The sequence below is a fragment of the Macaca fascicularis genome, chromosome 1, assembly GCF_037993035.2.
Source record: "Macaca fascicularis isolate 582-1 chromosome 1, T2T-MFA8v1.1".
Classification (NCBI taxonomy): domain Eukaryota; kingdom Metazoa; phylum Chordata; class Mammalia; order Primates; family Cercopithecidae; genus Macaca; species Macaca fascicularis.
The window spans coordinates 22,474,908-22,499,200 of NC_088375.1; the positions used below are offsets into that span (position 1 = coordinate 22,474,908).

Genomic DNA, 24,293 nt, shown 5'->3' on the forward strand with positions numbered 1-24,293 from the left:
CACTTAAAAAGGAAGGGGGTGCTTTTCCCACGAGGTTCCCGAGACAGAGTCCTTATGTCACCTTGTATTGGCAAAAAGATCTGGGGCACTGTGCTTGACTATAGCACTTCTTTGTTCCCCTCCCGATATATTTACAGAATATATTCCTCTTTTGCCTGCACTCATTTCCATAATGCGGAAGGTAAATAAACCTTATATAACGTTTTATGGTTAAGAACTACTTAGTCTTGTGTGTGGAACTTCAGCAAGAAGCAAAAAAAAAAAAAATCACTTATAGATATATTACCTCATGTAATCCTCACCACAACCTTAGGAATTAGACATAAATTATAAGAACCAATTACTGATTGGGAAAGTACGTCTCAGAGAGGTTAATGACTTCCTCAAGGACACAGGATCTTTCTTGATCTAACCAAGATGTGGTCCTCGCTTTCTGAATCCAGGGTTCTAGTCCTGTCTTTTAGGAGATGTCCAAGTCATGCAAAAGCATCACTGGCAGAGTCCACCAGTGTTTTATTCACACCTTGCAACAGCCTACTTTTTGAAGGCTTCTTGCTGTCATGGTTATTCAGTCCTATGAGGTGGAGATGACTTTTTTGGTATCTCTTTGCATTATTACAGTTGTTATTTTTGGTTCTATTTTTATGAAAAATGTACTTTTTAGCCCACAAAAATAGCATAGCAGCAGCTTATCAAAGTATCCCAGACAAGTTTACTTCACCCACAAATTAGCAACACCTTCATGCTTCCTGGGGTGGAAGAAATGCAGAGTCCACTTCCTCCCAGTGAACATCTGAGCCAGATTCCTGCTCCACTCGGTCCTCCTTCCTACCTCTGAGAGCCATGAAATAATGTGAGAGTTTTTGTTTCTCCTGCAAAGGGAGGAGGGTCCAGAGACAAAAGGGAAATTAGTATTCACTGGAAGCCTCCCTGTACAAGCAACAGTGCTAGGACTTTTATACACATTGTTTACAATTATTACAGCACTTCCCCATTATTGAAACAGAGGGTAGGCATTTCCCCTTTTTCAGATGGGAAAAGTGAGAATTAAGTTAATTTTCCAAAGTCACACAGCTAGTGAGAGAAAAAGCCTGGACAGGAACTCAGACTCTGTGACTTCAAAGGCTAAGCGCATTCTGTTTACACAGGCCGCCCTGCCTGCAGTGAGAGTTCAAGCTCTGTTGGAGAAAACCTCAGACCATGGCTTTCTTGCAGCTTTCCGCTGGAGAACATTCGGTGCCCGTTCCCCCGTGGTGAGTTACCAAGTGCAGCACCACCCAGGGGAAGAGTCTGGGCTTAGGAGTTGGACATGAGTTTGAATCCTCCTTCAGATATTTACTGTCGATCACATTGGCGACCAGTGCTGCTGAATTTCTCCAGCCCTCCATTTATTCATCTATGAAGGGGAGAACTACCTACAGGGCAGGGAACTTACAAAGATTAGATGAGGGGATATGTGCAAAGCCCTAACACCCAGTAGGTGCTGACTAGATGATGTTCCTTATTATTATGGTGATTACCACTGTACTCTTTTCAGATGAAAGTGTTCGGTCACCTGGAACCTGTGAGTATGCGCTTTTTGATCTGTGACTGAACTGTTCGCCCATTTCTCAGTTTCTCTGCTCTGTCAAAGATCAACATTTTAGGTTTCTCTGTTGTTGCCAAACCTGTCATTTTTATTTGGTGTGGCTTCTTGGGAAACTTCCATGACCCATTTGATGGGAATCAGGCAGTGAAAACAAGGACAGATGCAGCAGAAGTGGCATCAGGAACAAATGGGTCATAAGAACTTACCTTGGCAGCCCCAGAATGGTCAGGAGGAAAAGTACTTTAAGATATCAGAAGGCAGAAAGGAAAGATTGGATGATAGAATGGGGAAGGGATTCCTCCTTGAGTTCACAGAAGTGAATCAGTACAAGCCACAAGGTTACCATTGAACATTCCTGTACTCCTAGGCATAGGCCAGGTACATCCTCAGCATTGGATACGTTTGTTAAACAAATGAGTGAGGCATTGACCTTCGTAACTCTTGGATGCAGAAGTAGAACTCAAGCTATTTAATAACAATCACGGTGCATAGGCACCAGCAAGTCAGGGTGGACAACAGTCATAGTTCTGGAGCATGGTCCTCAACACTACATTTTGTATGCAGAGTATGAACACTTTAACTCTTAGATCCTTGGAATATAAGGAAGAGAGGCTGGAAAAAAAAGGGGTTGGCATTTGAAAGTGGAGAGATAGTGTAAGGCACAGCTGTTTATCAACTGCTATCTAAGTATTTCAGTCCAGACACGTGGCTCATACCTCTAATCCCAGCACTTTGGGAGGCTGAGCCAGGAAGATTGCTTGAGCCTGGGAGTTCAAGACTGGTCTGGGCAACATGGTGAAACCCTGTTTCTACAAAAAATACAAAAATTAGCCAGGTGTGGTGGGGCACGCCTGTGGTCCCAGCTACTGGGGAAGCTGAGATGGGAGGATCCCCCTGAGCCCTTGGGGGTCGAGGCTGTAGTGAGTTGTGATTGCACCACTGCACTCCAGCTGGGTGATAAAGTGAGACCCTGTCTCAAAAGAAAAAAAAAAGTAGTAGTTTAGTATCTAGCTTCTGGTCCACTTGTACTGGTGTTTATACTATGTATCAACCCAGCTTATGTGACTACATGGATTTTCATTGCACATCTGAATGAAGCCAAAAACACACAAGGTTTTAAGAGTGTTTGATGTCTTATTGGCAGTATGAGGTGGACCAGCCATACAGTTAGTAACATAGCCAGCATTGGCTTCTGGCACTTAGTTTTGAGTTCTTTCTGAAGAACTTATATATGTAGAAACTGGACTTAGCACTCACTTAAAGAAGAAATAACTTTGAAAAGAACCACGTGGGTTGTTCTTTCTCTTTATTGGTTTCATGTTTTCAGATCTTGCTAACTCTCCCCAGCTGTGCCCTGCAATGGAGACATATTTGAGACTCTGTTATGATATTTCCAAGATGCTGCGTGTGCCCTGGTGCTCTCTGGGAACTAATCTTTGTTCCTTTGCCCAGGGGACACCTGCCTCTCCCAGCTCTTTTCCCCTCGTGTCAAGGCACATGCACTCATGCTACCTTTTCATTGTCATTTTCTCAACCTTAGGGCTTTGTCTTTGAAATATGTGTGCATCCGCCTTTAGACACTTTATCATTAACTGGAAGTTACTGTTCCGATAGGCTTGAGGATAATTATTCATGTTATTAAAAAGCATTCCTCAGTTCGGTAAAGTATTTGGTAGCAAGCTCCTATAAGTAGAGAGATTTTCTGGTGTATTTGAGTACAGATCAATTACAGCTTGAAGGAGAGGTTGGTGCATTGCTGAAGAACTCTTAATAAAGTTGCAGATGCTGTCAGAAATGGAACCATACCTGAAAAATAATTTCTTCAGTTCCATAGCATTGCAAAACTTACTTCCACATTTGCTCATGTGATATATGGGATTTCCATCTCTAATCCTTTGCAAGATGGAAAGTCTGCCACATACATTTCTAAGGAGCCATAAGGTGGCTAGAAACTGCCATCATACCATACACAAACCCAGTTGCACCAGGGCCATGGCCTCTTTCACCTCTTTTTTAAGGTCTTCCTCAATGACACATGACCCTAACGACTCATGACTCTGTTGCTACTTTCCATTCTTCCCCAGATTTCAGAGCTTTGCTCTTCTCTGTTAAATGATTGGCACCTTCAGATGTAGGCTAAGAAAAAAATAGAATCTGATTTCCCGAACTCTTCTTTGCACACAGCCTTTCATGGAAACTGCTGTAATGCAAGTCTGGGTATTCCCTAAAGTGGCCCTTCATGTCACTATTTGACTAAGGAATAGGAGGGAACAACCCCGTCTTGCATCATCCCTGCTCTCTCAGCCAGAGAAGACCTGTGCTGGCTGGAGGGTGGCGTCGCGCCTCCCCTTGATGCCGCGGGCCACGCAGAGAGGCAGCGACCTTCCTCTGGGGCTCCTGATATCGAGCTGGGGAATGAGTAATTGGGACTCGCCAAAGTGTTTAAACACCAGAATTGAAATTAATGTCCCCTCATTGCTGGGTACGCTGACAATACATTACAGCAAACACCTTCCCAAAGTGAAATGAATGTTTGTTTATCCTCATGAAATATACATCAAAACATGTTGGTAGAAGAAGGCCTAATGAGGGAAGGGGCCAGGTTTCTGTTAATTTTTGGCAAATAGTTAACAGAAGTGGAAGGTGTTTTTTTTTTCTTTTTCTTTTTCGTTCTTCTTTTTTCTTTCTTTTTTTTTTCTCCAGAATAACCTGTCCACAGCTGTGTATCTAGGACATTAATATGGGTTTAATGAAAACTCCAGTTGATCTGTCCAAAGATATTGATGAGCATTGCCCAGGCGTATTAATCATCTCCTTGAGGGAGGAAATGAAGGGAATGGGCGAGCAGGTTTCTGTCAGATGCCAATCCAGATGAAGAGATGTGAAAAGAAATTTTTTTAATCCTCCATAGCTACATCCATTTCCTGGGACATGGGTTGGCCCAAGAGGGAATGAGAAGGACCTACGACTGCACAGGAAATTCTGGGGCACATTTAACGTTAAATCATTAAGCTTCTGCCAATAAATCCATTACTGTTAATTATATTGAGATGGCCAACGATCCGCTGACAATATTCCTTCATTGATTTTCATTCGCAGTGAATCGATGTTCTGGCTTGGCTCTCTTTGGTGTTTTCATTCTTTCATTTCTTTCTCCCTGTCCTCCTCTCTCTCTCCCCATGCCCTGCTCCCCGTACCTATCCCTCCCCCTCCCCTTGAGCTTTTTCAGTAATGCAGCTCCTCTCTCACTGGTGATACAGTTCTCTCCCTAAGTGCCAAATGTTTCTTGATAGGAACAAGCTACATTTCTTTATGGCTTATGGCAAACTGCCTTGATTACTTCTACTGCTGTACCCATTATGTGAATTAAATATGTATTCAGTTGCATGCTGCTTGCGATGTTATTGCAGGGTGACATATGGTACTGACTCAATTAGAATGAAACTAGCATTAGATAACCCTTCTGATTACATGCATCCTGACCGGCTCCTCCTCGGCCTCCCCTCTGTGCTCTCGCTCTCCAGTGTCTGCAGGCCGCAGGTTTTCATTATCGGTTATCATCTCTGCCACATCAGATGCGGGATGGGGGTGGGAGAGGGAGGGGCCTGTGGATCTCTGGGAAAGAAAGCGCATCAGACAGACAGACCGCTGCGAAAGGGTTGGTGGGGAAGAAAGGAGAGGCCTCTGTACTTGCATTTGTAGTTGACATTTAAAATTGTATTTTTTGGAAGTGGTTGTCAGGCCTGCTCTGAAAAGGGGCTGGAAGTGTTTCTCCAGAGTTGTGAAGCAATGGCTGCATGTGATTAGTCAGTCCTTACCTCGAAATGATTTATTTAAAAAGAATACATTGGCTGGGCACGGTGGCTCCTGCCTGTAATCCTAGCATGGGAGGCTGAGGCAGAAGGGTTGCTTGAGCTTAGAAGTTTGAGACCAGCCTGGGCAACACAGTGAGACCCTGTCTCTAAAAGAAGAAAAAATTTGAGATTTTCTTAAAAGCAGAAAAAAAATTTTTCCCGTTGTTGCCTTTTCTTTTTTAATGCAGAGCTCATACTCTATCACCAGTAATATATTTTGTTTTCATATCACACCAATATTCAATATATGTTAACCTGTTTGATTTTCATCAGCATCTGACAACACAGGTAGACCAGGAATCATCCCCCCGTTTTACAGATGATGCGATGGAGATTTAGAGAGGCTTGGCTGCATTAGTTTGAAGCCACAAAGTCACTGGGTGCCCGAATGAGGGGGAATCCTTAAAATGCTGGGGGTTCTGAAGGGCAACTCAAGGATACGTTGTAAAGTGATCGAGAGTTTTTAAGTCTTTTTTTTTTCTTTTTTTTTGTGAGACAGAGTCTCCCTTTGTCACCCAGGCTGGAGTGCAGTGACGTAGTCTCGGCTAACTGCAACCTCTGCTTCCTGGGATCAAGTGATTCTCCTGCCTCACCCTCCTGAGTACCTGGGATTACAGGCGTGCACCACCATGCTTGGCTAATTTTTGTATTTTTTGTAGAGATGGGGTTTCGCCATGTTGGCCAGCGGGTCTCGAACTCCTGGCCTCAAGTGATCCTCCCACCTTAACCTCCCAAAGTGCTGGGGTTACAGGCATGAGCCACTGTGCCCGGCGAGAGCTGTTAAATCTTGAAAAGGTGTCTCGGGCAGTTGGTGGTGGAATATCTGGAATATCACATCCTGACATAATACAAATCGCACTAGAGTACTGTAGGCATATGACATTTCCTTCTGAGGAGTCATTTTCTCTGTGTGATAATTTTAACTGTGTTTTAGAGTGTTCTAAGCTTCCTTCCTTCAGCTCTATAACATCCAGTTGCCAAGCAAGAACCTATAGACAGTCCCATTCTCTTTCAGTCCCATCTAGACACACTTGAGGCTGAAGCATCTTCCAGACTAGGGGCTCCCACAGGGCACTGATGGAGAGCAGAGAGCTTGCAGGCAACCTTGGCTTTTCTCAAGGGCCGATAGAAAGGCTCTGGGTCTGCGATCACCCAACTGAATGTTGCGTCATCGTAAAATAAGACTTCTTTCCTGTGAGCAGCCCAAGTTAGCAGGCGGATTTGAGCATCTTCCACAGATCCCCAATCTGGAAATCTGGAAACCAGAATGCTCCCAAATCTGAGAATTTTTGAGCACCAACATGATGCCACAAGTGGAAAATTCTGCACCTGACCTCATGTGACTACACAAAGCATAGTCAGAACTTTGTTTTATGCACAAAATTTTTAAAGTATTGTATAAAATTACCTTTAGGGTCTGTGTATAAACTGTATATGAGATATAAATGAATCTTGTGTATAAACATGGGTCTTATCCCCAAGATACTTTATTACATATATGCAAAAATTCTAAAATTTGAAGAAAATAATCCCAAATCTGAAATACTTCTGGTCCCAAGCATTTTGGATAAGAGATACTAAGCCTGTATATGTGCTTGTGTGCACCACATTATGTGCTGTGGGAAATACCAAAGTTTAGGTAGGCAGCTGGCTATAGGCAGTACATACATAGGCAGAAGTGGCCATAGGCAGCTCATACCCAGGCAGAAGTGAGTATCATGAGGGTGAGGGTAAGTGTAAGTGAGGATGGTGTGAACTCAAAAGTGCCATAGATGCACTGAATAATTTTAGTGTTCTTCATGCTATCACTCAGCCCATTACCTTAAGTATAGCAGGCTTTTAACAAATACTGGTTGAATGGATACACGGATGAATGAAAGGGAGGGTGTGAACTATGATGATAATGAGGCAGGTTTTCATGGAGGAAATGGGTCTCCTTATAGATAACACAACCATCCATTCCCACCCCACCCCACCCCTCCCCTCCTAGTTTTCAATGATAATAATGATAACTAAGTTATGCAGCACTTTATATTTAAAGTAACCCTTTCAAGAAATGCTGGAAAGATAAGCAAGAAATGAAGAAAAAATGGTTATCAGTACAGGCCGGGTGTGAGGGTGGGGAATAGGGTTAACAGGGCCAAACAAGAGTGGGAGCAAGACTCGGCAATGTATGGTGATCATAATGTATACTGTAGATGTATTTTTGTATTGTAAATACATTAACTACTTAAAAATAATATTAAAAGCAAAGAAATTTTCTGGAGCGTCGGCTTACCCAGTCTTCACAGTTGCCCTTTAAAGGGAGTGCACAGTTTTACTAGGTTCTAATTTCATGTAAGGGAATTGAAGAGTATAAATAAGTTACCTAAGATCATAGAGTTCGTAAGTTGTAGAGGCAAGACTGGCCCAGATTGGGTTCTTTCTTCCACAGCGTATGACTTCCGTGAACATTGTCCCAACTGTACTAATCCCCGGAGAGGTTTATGGCTATGTGATTGGGGCCTTCCCTGAGACCCCTGTTTGCCAAGGTCACTGTATGTGCCCCACAGGCCTCTGCAGGAAGAAAGAGTTGGAAGCTCAGGGTTCTTCTCCCGACTGCCACTGTAACACAGCAGATTTAAACTACAAGCAGCAGCAGAGCTTGGATATACAAGACGAGCTGTCTTTGAACTGGCCCCGTGGTTCTTGCACGCTGTTGCAGAAGGGAGGAAGCGTGAAGCAGATGGCCTGTGCCTGGTTTTCAGGGTGGCCCTGAGATGCGCAGGGTGCCTGCTGAGGAATGAGGGAGCTATTACAATTATTATAATACCTGGAAGGGCTGAAGAACAAATCAGGCACTGAAAACACCAAAAGTTGTTGATCTTGTAAATTTAGGACAGTGTGACTTATGTTCTTTAGAGCAAAGTATGACATTTTTATGGCATGCTTTAGGTAGGGTCCCCACTATTCTGTGGGTGTTTATACTACTTCAGTTGCTTCACAGCTTCCCCTTCTTTCCTACCACACCCAACACACCCCACCATTTTCCATTGGTAGGGGAGCTACCTAGAGCTGCCTCACTTGGCAGAGCAGAGGTAGTGCCTGTGTCATTGGCTGTTCTAGTGTGCTATCATCTAGCATATCTTATTCCATCTACAGCCTTCACACACTTTTGCTCTCCAGGTCCAGTGTGTTCATACATAGCAAGGGCTTTTCCTGAGTATCACATAGCCAGTGAGGAACAGATCTGTCCATAGACTCCTAGAAGATAATTTGCTGCTCTGAACACCATGACATCTGCCTTTTCGCAACGTGCAGCTAATCATAGGCACCTTATGCCCAAGCTTGCCTTTTAGAAGAATTAGGAAAGTGTTCTCCCAGTCTGGTTCCTTCTGTGGGCCGTATTCTGTTTTGATGTTGTCTAAAACTGTCCTCTGTATCTTTTGTACCTCCTAACCCAGGTCCCACCTCCATGAAACCTTTTGGGCTATCTCAGATGTCACAGAACCAGACTCTGTTGATTCTAAGATTTCTAGCTTTTTTTTCAACTAACGTCTAGAGTGCTTTCTTTTCTTTGCTGAAGTCAGATTTCTGCCCCTCCAGATTATGAAATCTCCCCAGTGGACAAATTCAGTCCTTATTCTACACTCTTGCTGTATTTGATCCTGACAACCTTTCTGTTATAAAATTCTCATTTCTTCATCTCTGTATTCTCCTGGTTTGCTTCGTATCTCTTTGGTTGGGCCTTCTTAGTTAACTTCAATGTTGCCTCTTCCTTAGCCCATCACTAAGTATTCGTATGCCTGCGTTTATCAACTAAATACCTATGGCTCACAAATTTATCCATCTGTAATCTCACTGAGGACAGAGGACTTAGCATCTTTGTCAACCACTGCATCCCCAGTGAAGAGTACAATGTATGGACTAAAACAAGTATACAGTAAATATTTATTAAACAAATGGTAAATTAAAACCTGTACGTTTAGCCCGGGTTGCTTTTGTGAGTTTCAGATCTACACATTTAACTGCCTGGCAATCATCTCTATATCCGTGTTCAGCAGATTCATAAGTCCAGGGCAGACCTCATCAGTCCCCATCCACAATAAGTCTTCCTCCTGTATTCCGTCTCTTTTATCTGCCCAATCTAGAAACCTAATATTTGTATCAAACTTTAACCTTTTTCTATGTCACCTCCTACTACCTTCATCTAATCATTAGCCAATTTGTGTTGATACTACTAGCAAGCATTTAATGACCACTTTATGCCAAGCCTTATAAAACTAAACACATCCTAACTAATTCTCCTTTCTCCTTCTTCCCATCTGCTGTCATCCTAAGTCAGGGACTCACTATCTTTCACCCATTCAGCAGTACTGACCTCTTGACTGGTGTCTCTGCCTGTAATATCCTCAAGCAGTCCATTGCATCTGAGGCCTGCTGGGAGACTCTTAACATGCTAACCTGCTTGCTATACCCTTATTCAGAATTCTTTGATGGAAGTCCCATTGTCAAAAGCTGCAGTCCTGAATCTTAAAACTGTTGTGCCATGATCAGTTGTGAAGTATGTCACAAGTAATTTTGATATTAATAATGGTTCAAGACCTAAGGTTTGCAAATTATTTAAAATTTTAAGCTAAGTCAAATTATCACTATATAAGTGTCACTTTCACTCACTTGAATTTCCCTATGCTTTCTTTAGTGGAAGAGAAAGAGTGGCATTACAGTCTGCTGAGAATTATTCATTTTGGTCTGTAGGATGAAATCTAAACTCCTTTGCATAACCTACGTGAACCTTGTGATCTAGTCCTTGCCTACCTCACCAGGCCTATTTCTGACCATTTTTTTTCTATCTCACCATATGCTACAAACATACTGAGTTACCTGTAATATCTAAAACCTGTCACTTCTTTCTTACACCTTTGAAGATTGTCTCCTATTAGCAATTTCTTGTACCTATTGTCCCCTAAAACACTCTTACTGATCATTCAGATCTTGGCAGGGGCCTTGTCTGAGTATCCTGACCCAGTTCTAGATATTCCTCTTCCTTCGTATCCGCTTTGCCTTGTATATTCCTTCATTGTAGCTTATAATAATTACATGGTATTTTTAGCGTGTTTATTTTCCCACAGGACTATAAGTTAATGCCTTTTCATGTTCTTCTCCCAATTTTTAGTACATGGCTGGACATACGGTAGGTGCTGTGTAATCTATTCACTGGTCCTAACATTCTTCAGAATCAGGCAACTTTAGTACCACATCATAACTTGATAGGCTAGAGCGAGAGAGCCCTGGACAGGGAGTTTGAGCAGCTAGTCCTAGCTCATCTATAATGGTTCTGTGGCCCTTGACATGTTACATAAAACTTATATATATCTCAGTTTGTATGCACATGGTCTGTTTGTAGGACTTCCCTATGAAATGGTGGTTTAGACCAAGTTGGAAGGTGTACATTGATTAGTAAATACGGGAAGTAGGATAGAATAGGCAAAGTGAGGCTCATGTGCTTGCCATTGATAGTCTGTCATTGAATGCCTAGCTCGGGGTAATAGATGGAGACCCAGTCATTATTTGAGCATAGATGACATGTGCTGAAATTGGATTGAAGGACTTCTCATCTGGTAAAAATGTGCCGGATGTTCTAGAGTATAGAGAGATTGAAGAAAGAGATTTCAGCCAGGAGACAAAAGGATCTGGGATCTGGTATCTTGGGAATGAAAAGGATCAGACTTTTCTTCAAAAATTTTTGAAAGAAAGATTGACAGAGCCTGATAACCATCTAGATATGGAAGTTGAAGGAAAGGTATGAATTGAAGATGATGGAATCATTTAATTCATTTGTTAATTTGGATTCCACAGAAAGTTTGAGGTGGGATGACTCAGTACAATGAAAACTGTTAGGCACATGGCTGGAGGGTATGGTCACAGATGCTGACTTTATCATGTAACTCGGAAATAAGGCTTTGCTAGTATTGTCGTAGCATTTGCTGCATCGTATGCAAGTTTGGACTAGACTGTTGAGATATATCCCGTGTCTGTCTATGTGTTTATCTTTGTAAGTTCTCTGATTTGGTTACCTGAGAGAATGGGTTTGGCATTAATAGGAATAAGGAAATCAGGGAAGGGAGGGGATTTGGATGCCAGGTAGAGTGCTCTTCATTTCAGATTGTGGTAGATCTTTGAGTTTCACTGAACGTTGTGATAACTTCTGTGTAATTGTTGACTTTCCTTTTGGCTTTGTCTCTGACTTTCATAGGATAGCACTCTATCTGCTGGAATCATACTCTGTTTTCAGGCAGTCCCTAGGCTGAGCTCACCAGTTTCAGTGACCTCTTTCTGGTAGGAGGTCAGAGTTTATTGAGTGACAGTGGCCCAGAATAAAATTATAGTGGAAAAGAATTTGGGTTTTAGAGTCAGACTGACCCAAATTTGTGTTCTGTATCCTTTGTCTATTTTGTGACGTTGGCAGGTTACCTAATTTTCATATGTCTGTCTTCTCAGTACTATAAGTAGGGATAATATCACCTACTTCATAGGGTTTGGTGAAAGATTAAAATAATAATAGTTAATATTAATTTAGGGATTAGTTACTAAGCACTGCTATTTTATATTCGTTATCTCATTTAATCCTCCCTGCAAAATCTATAAAGTATGTATTTTCATCGTCCCTGTTACACTGACCAGTAGAGGGATTAAATAATTTGCCCTGTTACCTGACTAGGAATTGGCAGAGCAGGGATTTGAACCTAGGTTGAATGACTGCAGAAGCTGAGCCTTTAATAACTGAAAGCACGGCAGCTTCCCAAATATCACCCTTTCTATGAAAATGTGAAATCTCTAGTAAGACCCTCTTTCAGATTAATCACCTCTTCTACCATGTTCCTATGACAAAATTCCTGAAACTTTAATTAGCACTTGTTCTATCCCATGTCAACCCTTTATTCAACCCTTAATTTTAATCATTTGTTATACATCCCCCTTTCTTCACTCAATTACAAACTTTCAAAAACAAAAACTGTGTTTACCTACGTATTTTTGCACCCAATGCCTTCATACACAGGAGTTCTCAGTGTTAATTTGTTGCAAAGAAATTATTTGAAAGGCTCATGCCTTCCCTAGGGGACATCTTTAGCCACTTGGTGCCTTGAGGTCACCTTTGCTTTTCCATCATTAAAATAGAAAAATTAAAGTGTCACGGAGTACTACGAGTAGCAGTAATGAAATATGATCATTTAAAATAAGGATAGAATATCGCTTAGCCTGACTGTGGTCTTCACATCACCTCCCCCGACCAAAGAAAAGTCATAAAAGCAGAAGTGATCTTTGTCTCAGTAGGTTAGATTGTCTGTGATATTTGGAATTGAACTAGACAAGAAGAGACGTATCAGGAAGCAGTTCCTCCTTGCCTCCGGGTATCAGACATGCTAGATCCCAGCTGGTCTTCACTTTTTCTCTCACTTACCCCTTTGGTTGGAATGCAGGCATTATTCTGAAGCTTTGTGGTAAGCGACTTGGATTTTCTAGTGTCGCGCTCTTCTCTTTTTTAGGAAGGGAGAAGCGGGTCTGGGAAATTAAAGTGAGTGTATCTCCCAGGGCACCGATTGTTAAGAGGGTTGGGACCTCAGTATGTTCTTTTTTTTTTTTTTTTCTCCATTCTGCCACACCTGAGATAGAAAAAAGAAATACCACCGTCCCTTGGGTAGCAGTAGAGGGTGAGAGCAAGACTCCTACCTCTGAATGCCTTTAGATTTAGAAGTTCATTTTGACTGCTTTACGATACAAAGTTGAGTAATAATAATGGTCTTACTGGTAAAAATAATAAGCACAGAGTGTTTCATATATATCAAAGCAATTTTATGCATTGTGGTTCTCATTCTTATTCTTTGAGAAACAGCCTTGTGGGGTTGAATAGAAGGAATTACAGAATTGTGTTTGACAGTGTTGAGTGAGAAATTTTTAGCTGTTTTTCTTGTTTTGTTCCCTGTTCCCTCCCTCATTTTTTTCTTAATCCTGAATTAGTCTCTTGAGTTACATCTCGGCATTCAGGACTCAGTGCTGCCAGCCTCACCCATCTGAAGCAGCTGAGAGCCAGGATGCTAGCAGAGGATATCTGTGTAGCCAAACTAAGGGCTTGTGTACTTAAGTTTGTGCAGTTGACATCAGAGCACCAAGAAGCCACCACTCAAGACCTGTGATTTCAAATAGGATTCTAATTGTATGTTTATCTGGCTTCCTAGCCCATGCCAGGCTATACACATGATAATCTCTAACATTTACTAAGTACTTACTAACTGAGGCAGTCTCCTAAATACTCCCAAGCATTCACTCAGGTAATCCTCACAACCACCCTAGAACCCAAGGTACCACAACTGCCTCCATTTTACAGGTGAGGACACAGCACAGGGGGGATTTGAAACAAGGTCCCAAGCCAGTCGTCAGGTCTGGCTTCCATGATCTGGAACCACAGCCCATGCTATCAGCTATAGCACTGCAACCTCAGAAGAGGGGGAAACTTGAAGAAGCAGTAAAATCATATAAAGGAGACTCAAGAATTTAAAAAGCCCAGCAGACTGAGTCTATACAGAATAGGCATGCGTGCTCTCACATAGCAGTGGGCCTGGGTGATCATCGGCATTCATAATGATAAATGACGTGGGTCACAAAGAGGAGGCCAAATAATGTCCAAGATCCCTATCTATCTACCTAGATATTTTTTAAAAGAAGCTAGATGGAAATATAATGTGTTTTAGAAGATTACTATCGAAAATGATGAAAATACAAATAGTTTTGGTAAAGCCCCAGTAACAGAGAGCCAGGCTTTCAAAAGTGATTTATTTTTCAGTAGTTAACGTTTTTGTGCCTTTCTACCTGCTCACGGGTTCCAGAGTCTCTCTTGCCTGGTGTCTCCCTGAGAACAAAGATTGTGGATCCCCGAAGTGCCTCTACCTCCTCACTGGACTCCTGCTCCAGAAAAGATGACCATAATCTAAGAATCACCCTACCCCATGAACAGGGTGTCACACATGTGCTTGACTGTGTCTCTACAGTGGCAGGTAGAGCGAGTGCAGTGCAGGAAATATCCGCCCTTTCTAAAGCACTATGAAAATGAAAGGGGGAGGTGGTCAGGGGATGGAGAGGACAGAGGGGAAATCACTTCTTTGTCTAAAAGGGAAATGCCAGGACTGTCCCTTCGGGTCTGTTAAGTATCTGTAGGATGAGGAGGAAAATTCTTCTTCTCATTGCTCCCACCTCTCCCTATCCCCTTTATTCTTTCTCACTTTGTAGAATAATATAAAAAAGCCCAGCAGAAAGGGAGCTGTGATGCTGTCGTCCCTGGCGTTGATGTTATTTATTTTCCTCAGTTGCTGCTCTGGAAGCCCGGAGTTGACAGAGCGGTTTTGTAGAATAGAAACATTATAGACTGTTACTGTCAGAGTGTTAAATGTGATGGATAGAGAAATAGAGGCGAAGGAGGGGACTTAATACTGAGAGCCAGGGTGCTCATGGGAAAATAAACCATCCGCATATAAGAAATGAATGAGGTAATGTGGCGGGAGGTAATGGGCTTTCGCAACATGCCGGAACAGAGATGCTTATTACAGGGTGTGCTTAACCCTTGGCATGCTGATTTCCCTTTGTGGGTTCCAGGGCTTTTTGCTGGGTCCCTCTGTGGGAGCATGTGTGTGGCTTTTCTTCAGGCAGGGAAGCCAGCGTGTGTAGAGGAATGGAGACAAACGCATTCTTAATAACGCTGTATTAGCAGCCTGTACATCAGAGAGCTTGGCAGCTCCTGAGGGGCACGGGACTCCTGTGGCGGTGTGAGACAGAATGTGCCAGGATTGCTGGATTATGGAGAAGCCAAGGAAGGCACATCAAGGGAGCGTGAGGTTCTGTTGATTTCGGAGACTTAAGAGAAGTGCTTTGGTTACGTAGGGGAGGAGATTCATGTTACTTGATTTTTTCAAGTAGCCCCCGAAGGTTTCCTGCTGCTCTTCGTAGCAAATGCTAGCTGTTTACCACTGACCAGAATGTGGTGCCTTTGCTCTAGGTTGGGAGACATGGGAGCAGAAATTGATCATCTTTATGACCTCATGGTCTAGTACAGTGCATGGTACAGAGGTAATAATAAAGGTGATCGTGTCAGGTGGAGACCCTGCAGCAGATAGGATGATGGAGGGGGACCCAGCTGTCCTGAATGAGGTAGGTGAAGGAAACTGAAGGTTTGCCAGTTTCAGTGAACAAGGTGCTTTTCCCTCGTATTGGGTTTCTATGACTTTTTTCACCCGTCTTTGTGTTTTGGTGGTGGCCAGCCTTGTGTATTGCCACTTAGTTGATATGGACTCCCATCTACCTCTGACAGTTAGTTGCCTGCTGTGTGGCCTTGAGCAGGTCATTGAACCTCTCTGGGTGTTAGTTTCGTCATCTGTAACATGAGAATAATAACACTTCATAAATTCATTAGCAAGACTGAACATAATCATGCCTATGAAAGTGTAGAAACCTCTAAAACGTTATGCAAATAGCCAAGTATTATCATTATTTGTGTTGTTAGTAATGAAACAATAAATGCATGTCAGATAATAAGGTAAAGCTCCAACTCCTGATCTTTTCAGGAGACTCTTTGGCTTTCTGCATTTATTTTCCCCCACTAGGATACATAGAGTGGTAAGATATGTAGAAAGCAGAGTTCAGGGGAAAGTCAGAATGAGGCAAAGCTTCCAGGACAATACTTCCTGGTTGATCTGTTATTTTTCTAAACCTTTTTCTTTTCTGTGTGGAAACACAATGCCATTTTTTGAACTTCACCAATTGTTATCTCAGAGATGGGTATGTCTGAGGCCTGGGCGAGTCAGGACAGTGCCACTCCATTTTCGGAAAAGGAAGTGTGATGGGGTTCAGCAGGGGAGTTACTGCTCTACTTCATTAGCCAAGCTCAGTAATTCTCCAAGAATACCCCTGCGGGTGGGTATGTTTATGAAATGCAGATTCACAGGCCTTGCCCCAGCAAATTTGATAGGGGTCTAGGAATCTATATTTCACAAACACTGTGAGTGAATCACATGCCCGTGGTACATACCTCACTTTTTAGAAAGTACCTCTTCCTTCACACTCTCTCCCATTCCCCTGTGGTCATGGTCTAGTTACTGGTCTTAAAGGTGATAACCTGCTACTATTCAAGAATAATTAAAATGCCACCAATGCCCTCACTTCATCAGTCCATGGGTCCGGCACAAGACTGATGTGCACATTTTTAAAGCATTTTGTATTTTTTGACCGAGCTCTGTCCTTATGATTTGTGTCGTTTTCTATCTCTGTATTATGTATTCAGAAAGATTTTTTATAACAGCACCGATATTGCTTTTATTAATGGTACTGTGACATACGACTGAAACCCACAACCTTTTGGTCTGTATTAATAACCTATTGAAAAGTAAATAATTTGTAAACTTTAACCACATGGACAAAGTGCATGAAGAGGACATGGAGAGAATAAAAATCTCTTATGGACCTATGGTTTTCCAGTGGGCGGCTTAGCTATTTAAGAGCTTTTAAGGTGCACAAGAGTACACCTTTGTTAAAAGGTATAGCTTGTGTAGTAATTCTGTTCTGGGGGTTTTGGGGAAGAGCAGGAGGGAGCACAGTGTGCCTTACCCCTGCTGGCATGAGACAATTACCACAATGAGATTTTTTTTTTAATGTTCTCCATGTGTAGATTAAAATGTTTGTTGCCTGAACTGGGCAAGGAGAAAGCATCATAATGTGCACCTGAACATTCATGTAGGGGTTAGTGAGGAGAAGATAAGAGGATACCCTGAGCTCACATTCATGAGCATGGGCTCAAGCTTTTTCCAAAGTCACCGAGATGTCATCGTATTGACTCAGCCTTATTTGCATTACCTCATTCTGGTAGAATTGCTATGTTTATAGACATCATTTGGCATTTACCCTTCCACATCAGAGCTTTCACGTTGGAGTTGACTCTTCATTTTGAGTTGACTGAGGTGGGCTTGAGCGTGAGTGAGTGTGTGCACTCGTACAGATATACCATAATCTAAGAATCACCCTACTCCACGAACAGGGTGTCACACATGTGCTTGACTGTGCTTCTACAGTGGCAGGTAGAGCGAGTGCAGTGCAGGAAATATCAGCCCTTTTCTAAAGCACTATGAAAATGAAAGGGGGAGGTGGTCAGGGGATGGAGAGGACAGAGGGGAAATCACTTCTTTGTCTGAAAGGGAAATGCCAGGACTGTCCCTTCGGGTCCGTTAAGTGTCTATAGGATGAGGAGGAAAATTCTTCTTCTCTTTGACATCGTGTATGTCTGTGCATATCTGCGTATACCTATATTCATATGACTGATCATCTTTCATGGTCTTTTGGAGAGACTTTGTCTATTCAGGAGTGCAGAGGTAATTCACTTATGGGGCCATTTCCACTGATATCCAACCATATATATCTTTGGATTTTTAAAAACCTGATGTTTGCAAATGTCTATTATTAAAAAAAAAGAGAGAGACAAGGTCTCACTATGTTGTCGGGCAAGAATGCTGTGGCTCTTCACAGGCTCGATCCCACCGCTGGTCAACACAGAACTGCTCTGTGTCTGACCTGGGCTGGTTCACCCCTCCTTAGGCAACCTGGTGGTCCCCCTGCTCCCAAGAGGTGACCATATTGACATCAGACTGAGTGTAGACACCCAATTGGCATATCGCACTACAGCCCAGAATTCCTAGGCTGGAGTGGTCCTCCTGCCTCAGCGTCCAAGTAGATGGGACCATAGGTGTGTACCTCCATGCTGGGCTGCAAAAATCTATTCTTCTGTGACTTTTTATTGTTATTCTAAAAGGTGGAAAGCCAAGCAACTTCAGGATGGTGCTGTAGCATTGTGAGTGAGAGGCGAATGTGTTTAGTTCATATGGCTGCCTTATGGGTAATAGATTACTGGGTATAGGTCCATGTTGATCTGTGGCATGACAGGCCTGGCAGAGGGACACAAATTCATATGTACAAAATGGCTCCCTGTTGATTACCACAAGGCTAAACTCATTTCAGCTGAGATGACCAGTTAGCCAAGAGCCCAGGCGCACATGTGACAGCTTGGGTGTCTGCCTCTGCTGGTCACAGCTACCGCTTCCCTCACTGGCTGTTAATCAGAGTATGGGAAACTCTGGCCACTTCTGCTGGCTGGACTCAGTGTGCTGCCTGAATCCAGGTGCATGCAGAGATGTTCTCAGATCTAAGAGAGGTCAGCAAGGGAAAGGGATGATTCTTCCTCCTACCTTTTCCTAAGCCCCTTCTCCACACATCCAATTGCACCCATGAGAACCGAACCACCATGTTGAACGGGCTCTGGCATTCAGAGCAACTTTCCTACAAATCTCTTTTTATTGGCATTTCCTCCAATTTAACCAGCCCTGAATTGCATTTGAATCAGATGAGAGAAAGAGGGGAAGGAGAAGGGAGGAGGTCCCCCCTCTCTTGGAAAAGCAGCTCACAACCAGCTTTATTTGGTAAAATGCTGCAATAGATGCTTGTCAGAAATAATTTATTCCTGTTAGCTGTAATCTGAAGGAAAACAGATACAAGTCCTATAGTTAAAAAAAAAAGTAAAGTAGTCTTGCTTTCGCTGACAGTACAAAGGTGTCATATACAAGAAGGATTGACACAGACCAAGGGGTCTTGTGGGAAATATGATAATAACTATAAAGAAGACAGATTATTCCCCAGTTGCCAACATTCAAACCTTTTTACAGTCAGTTCAAACATATAAAACTTTATTGCTCTAGCAGAAAGGGGAACAATTTCTGGTTGCACAGCTTTCCCAGGGCTGGGTTTATACTGTCTGTGTTATTGCTCTATAGTGGCATTTTAAAGTTTATTGAACAAGACTTTTACAATTGAAGGAAGTATATAAAACTGTAAATTTATTAGATTTTTCAGGATAAGTGCCCTTTCTAGTTGTGCTCAAGAATTCGGAGCTATGAGAAACTGCTAGTTACAAGACTTATTAATATTAAAGACTGAGAGTACGCACATTTTATACCTTAACTGATCTCAAAAATAATATTATGATATTACTGAATGTCAGAGCTCTAATACTATAGAATTGGATGGATACACACATATAGGACTCTATGTACCAGATGTGTTTATTTTTCACTGGCTAAAAAGTTAGCTTGTGTTACATCTTACTTTATTTGCTTTTAACACAGTTGGTCAGGGTATTCCTCTGTTCATTGAAGGATGTCTCAGGGTAAATGTTTTTTCCTAAAATCCTTGCTGATTTTCCAGCATTTCTCAGTGTGTGGGTGTAATGCAAGTACAAGTGTTAGGTTTTCAGAGCATATTTTATGGTGAAGGAATATATTGTTGCATTCACAAAAGCAACTGTACCTTTGATAATCAAAATACTACCAAAAGGAGTTCTTGTTTTCCCCAAGTTCTCATTTTTCATTTCTTAAAGGTTTTGAGGAAAATGATTTGAGAAATTTTGTGATGTTTGTGATAATCCATAAAAGGGTTTCTCAACCTCAGCACTACTGACTTTTGAGGCCAGATGATCCTTCATTGTGGGGGCTGCCCTGTGTACTGTAAGATGTTTAGCTGCATTCCTGGTTTCCACCCATAGATGCCAGCAGCATCTCCACTCCCCCATTGTGAGAACCAAAAATGTCTCCAGACATTGCCAGATGTCTCCTGGGAGGCAAAATTATATCCAGTTGAGAACCATTCATCTATACAGTTTTATAATATGTCTGGGGAAAATACATTTTACTGTAAATAAATAATATAGGTTGTGTTTGGTAATTAAAAATATATTGTTACTAAACAAGATGAATTACAGGATTATTTACTTGCAGAAATATCTAACTGTTGACTACTTTTAAATAAGGTGTTTCCCCAGAGAATGTAACATAGCTCAATATTTAAAATTTTTCATATAAATTTTGGGGATCATATCACTATGTAGGAGGAGATGCCTTGCTTGCTTACTTAAGGCTCAGGACATGTGTTTGTGGATATAATCACTTATGAAACCAGACCTCATATTCCTTTTATATTATGTTATGATTAGCCTCTGATATGTGTTTGCCTTTTTGATTTTTTCACATGCATATGCAGAAACATATGTATATGTATATATTATGTGACTAACACAGTGAAGGATATGAAAAGTATGAAGACAATTTTGATTATAATTTTCTCATTTGACAAGTTCAATTTTGAGATACCATCAACTTGCCTTTAATTTTCAGTTTGTGTTCTAGAATTCCTTAACCTCTTCAGAAGGTTTTCGTGGTGGATACATTTAAAACATTCAAAGAAGTTGTTTATAGCACCTGTTCACCTTCATGCTACCTGATGTTATTCAAGCACCTATGTGTGAATGGCACTTTGATTGGGAATTCTGTGTTAATTTTTCTAGTGGCCATAGCATTTACAGAAATAAGCCAAAATGTTTTCAAAAGGCCTTAAATTATAATTGGCCTTTCGGTTTTTGATTGCTGAGTTTTGGAATTCTATGGTTGGTTTAAAAAAAAAATTCTAGACACTTGTGACTTACTAAGGAGTATCTTGAAAATGTCTCAGTTCTGTTATTCAGTGGAACTACCATTCTCTTTTGCCCCTATGACCTCTGATGGCTGAGCGGTGTTAGCTATATATTGTGTGTCTTTTCGCCTCTTCTTGCCATCTCTGTGGGTCACTGGGCTCCTCTGGAAACCTCTGTAGGCATAGCAGAGGTTTCCTTTTGTGTTTCCTTTTAAACCATGCCTTAAGAAGTATGGTCTGACTTCCTTTATTCGCTAAATGTCTTTCTGATATGCTGTGCATAAATTATATGACTGGAAAGCAAATCATATTAGAATCCACTAGTGGAGTCTGGCTAGGATATCCATTGTGATCCTCCTAGTAAGTCTTAAGACCCATTCACAATCACCCCTTTAGTTATGCATGGTTTCCTTAAATCATAATATATCTTGTTAGAGTTTTTAAACTACTAATGTCCATTCTAGTATGGTGATATGTATGATATGTATGATAGCTGTGTCCTGCCTGGATTCATGCAGTCACATACATTTAATACACCTTTTTTTGAACATGTGAGAATAGGCATAGCCCCGATTTGGTGAACTGTCTTCTCTACAAATTATAGCCTTGATGCTTTACAAGGTTAAATAACACAGTCTCTAATTTAAGTAACAGTGAGAACCAGGACGATTTAAACACTCTGAGTCAGGCACACATAACCCTACCCTCAAAAGCACTCACAGCTAAATGGGGGAATCTTGCTGAAGTCTTGTTAACTTCCTGGGTTTCAAAGTCCCACTTTCAGGTACCATGGAGGAGGCAGCAGGCGTGCAATGACAGAAAAATAAACCCTTAGTCAAACAAAAGAAGCCACTGAAAGAACTGAAAACCTCTCCCTAGTCCCAGCTAAATTCCCAGGGAAGATTTAGGACCTGTGTTTGTCCTGAGTTAGTGGACGGTCTTGGCCAGTTTGCCATCTGCAGTGGTGAGTTGAAAGGGACTGTGGGCTCTGGAGGCTGAAAGGGAGTTAGCAGGAACAACATGAAACAGCAAATGTCAGGGAAGTCAGTAAGCCCTGAATTTTTTATGAGACCTTGGATATTCTGATCACAGCTCCGCTGGCATCAAGATTGGAATACAGATTACGGGAGGGAGCGTCTGTGACATGAAGCCCTGGCTTAAATCTTCCCAAGGTTTTAACGTGCCTTACCATATGAATATTTTGTTATTTTATTTGGCAGTATTTCCACGGAGGCCAGGAAGGAGAGCATTGACTAATCCAGGGTAGGGCAAATCTAGAGATGGGAGAGATTAGAACAGTATTGTGGTTGTGAGACTAACACCACTGTGGGTGTGTATGTGTGTGAGTGTGTGTGTGTGTGTGTGTGAGAGAGAGAGAGAGAGAGGCTGAAAGAGAGAGAGAGAGAGAGAGAGAGAGCTGAATCCCCTGTAATCCTGTCTCATATAAGGCCCTGATGCTAAAACCACTATAACTGTTTATGAATTCACTCCAGCTACATAGTGAGAGGAAGGAAAGAGAATAAGAGGAACCCAATGCTGGAATGAATTTATGCTTAAGAGCTTGTCTCGGGAATGCAGCTGGGTTTAAGAGTCGCCAAGCCAAGACACCCTTTTTGGGAAAAGGGAAAAGAAAAGGAAAGGAAGATAAAAACCCAGGAGACTGGAGGGGCAGTGGGAGAAGGGGAAAGAAAGTGTGCTGCTCCCAGACAGGGAAGCCTCGTCCCAGTGAAATGGCGTTATAGGTTGTCTGGGTGTTAGCCCTTAAAGTGATTTAATTTCCCACTGAATAGAGATCACTGTGAGGACTAAGAACCAAGCAAATGCTTTCGATTGCGTTATCTTGATTAGAAGCCCTGCATTAAGGCAGGAGCATTGGCAGAGTTCTAGAGAGCTGAGGCACCCCGAGGCATGCAGCAAGGTCCATGGCAGGCTAGACTTCAAATGGCTTTGCCGGAGCACAACTTTACGGCAGATTTGATAGCCTGGATTTTGCTTTTCCACACCTGTCCCCATCTGGTAGGTCATGCCGTCTCGTAGCCAACCTGCAAGGCTGTTAGGTGAGGCCGAGTGACCTCAGCCTGATGCAGGCCATAGAAGCAGAGCGAGGCAGAGTGACTAAGTGACTGCTGGAATCTTAGTAAAGCAGGGATAGAAACCGGAGTTCCTGCACTGCATGCAGCCTTTTCTTTGGTAAGAGAGGTTGACTACTCTAGTAGCTATGTAAGGGGCAGATAGAGATGAGTGAGGGATAGTCATTCCTAAATAAGAAATATTTATCGGGTGACTGTTATATGTCAGGAGCTGGGCTAAGTGCTTTACACATATATAGTCTTCTTTTTCTTAACAATATTTTCCTTTCTTTTAATTCAGTTATGGGGGAGTGCATATACAGGTTTGTTAACATAGGTATATCATGTAATACTGGGGTCTGGGCTTCTGTTGAATCCCTCACCCAAATAATGAACACAACACTCAAGAGAGAGTTTTTCAGCCCTTGCCCTTTCCCCCCCTCCTCCTTTTTGGAAACCCCAGTGTCTATTGTTGCCATCTTTACATTCATTATACCCATTGTTTAGCTCCCACTTATAAGTGTGAATGTGCAGTATTTGATTTTCTGTTTCTGCATTAAATCACTTAGGATAATGGCCTCTAGCTGCATCCATCAACATATACAATCTTTACAACAAATATAGGGCACAGGTACTGTGATTATATTTTACCCATTTTAGTGGTAAGGAAACTGAGGCTAGAGAAGGAACCAAGACAAAGTGAGAAAATGCCAAGTTTGAATCTAGGCTGTCTCCAAAATACTTAGCCTTGGGCACGTTTGCGCTGAATCTGTTTCTTCATTTTTACCACTACTTACTGAGTGCTGACTGTATGCCAGGTACCATGGTAGGTCCGGGGGATACTGACTAGAGGAAGACAGTGCCCTAGTCCTTGGTGTGTACTCACAGCCGCGGAGACACCCCAGCAAATCAGCGATGGCAGTGGTGCCGTAGATACTCTGAGAAGTAGTAAGGGTACTCATGGGGCCTGCTAGTTCATCATGTCAGCGACACAGCAGACACAGGAAGGCTGCAGCACACCTAACTTTGTCGGTCACTTGTGTCTATCTGCTAGTCTCAAGGCTCCATCTGTCTCTGTTGTATAACCCTGAGCAAGCCAGTCTTCTTTCTAAGAAAGTGGAAGCTGATCAGCAGAAGGTGGCCATGGACAAAATGGGAAGCAGGCCCCCTGGAGAAATAGGCCCAGTTGTTTATTTCAGGAAATCCTCTAGTCTTGTTCACTCCAAATTGTGGAAGGACAAAGCTGGGTCC

The 24,293-nt window shown here is 42.2% G+C and overlaps 1 protein-coding gene across 17 annotated transcripts in view; it reads left to right on the forward strand.

The window, feature by feature from the left end:
• The window catches only part of PBX1 (PBX homeobox 1), a 328,461-nt gene that overhangs the window by 127,031 nt on the left and 177,137 nt on the right, over positions 1-24,293 (forward strand). For 2 of the 17 annotated variants that reach the window (XM_074000692.1, XM_074000854.1), the window contains one exon: positions 1,149-1,253. The exons of 14 other annotated variants lie outside the window; for them this stretch is intronic. In XM_074000692.1, coding sequence (XP_073856793.1) covers positions 1,149-1,253 — 105 coding nt within the window. Of the gene's footprint in view, positions 1-1,148; positions 1,254-14,915; positions 15,622-24,293 lie in introns of those variants that run through there. One more of the 17 variants, XM_074000959.1, reaches the window with a different exon arrangement.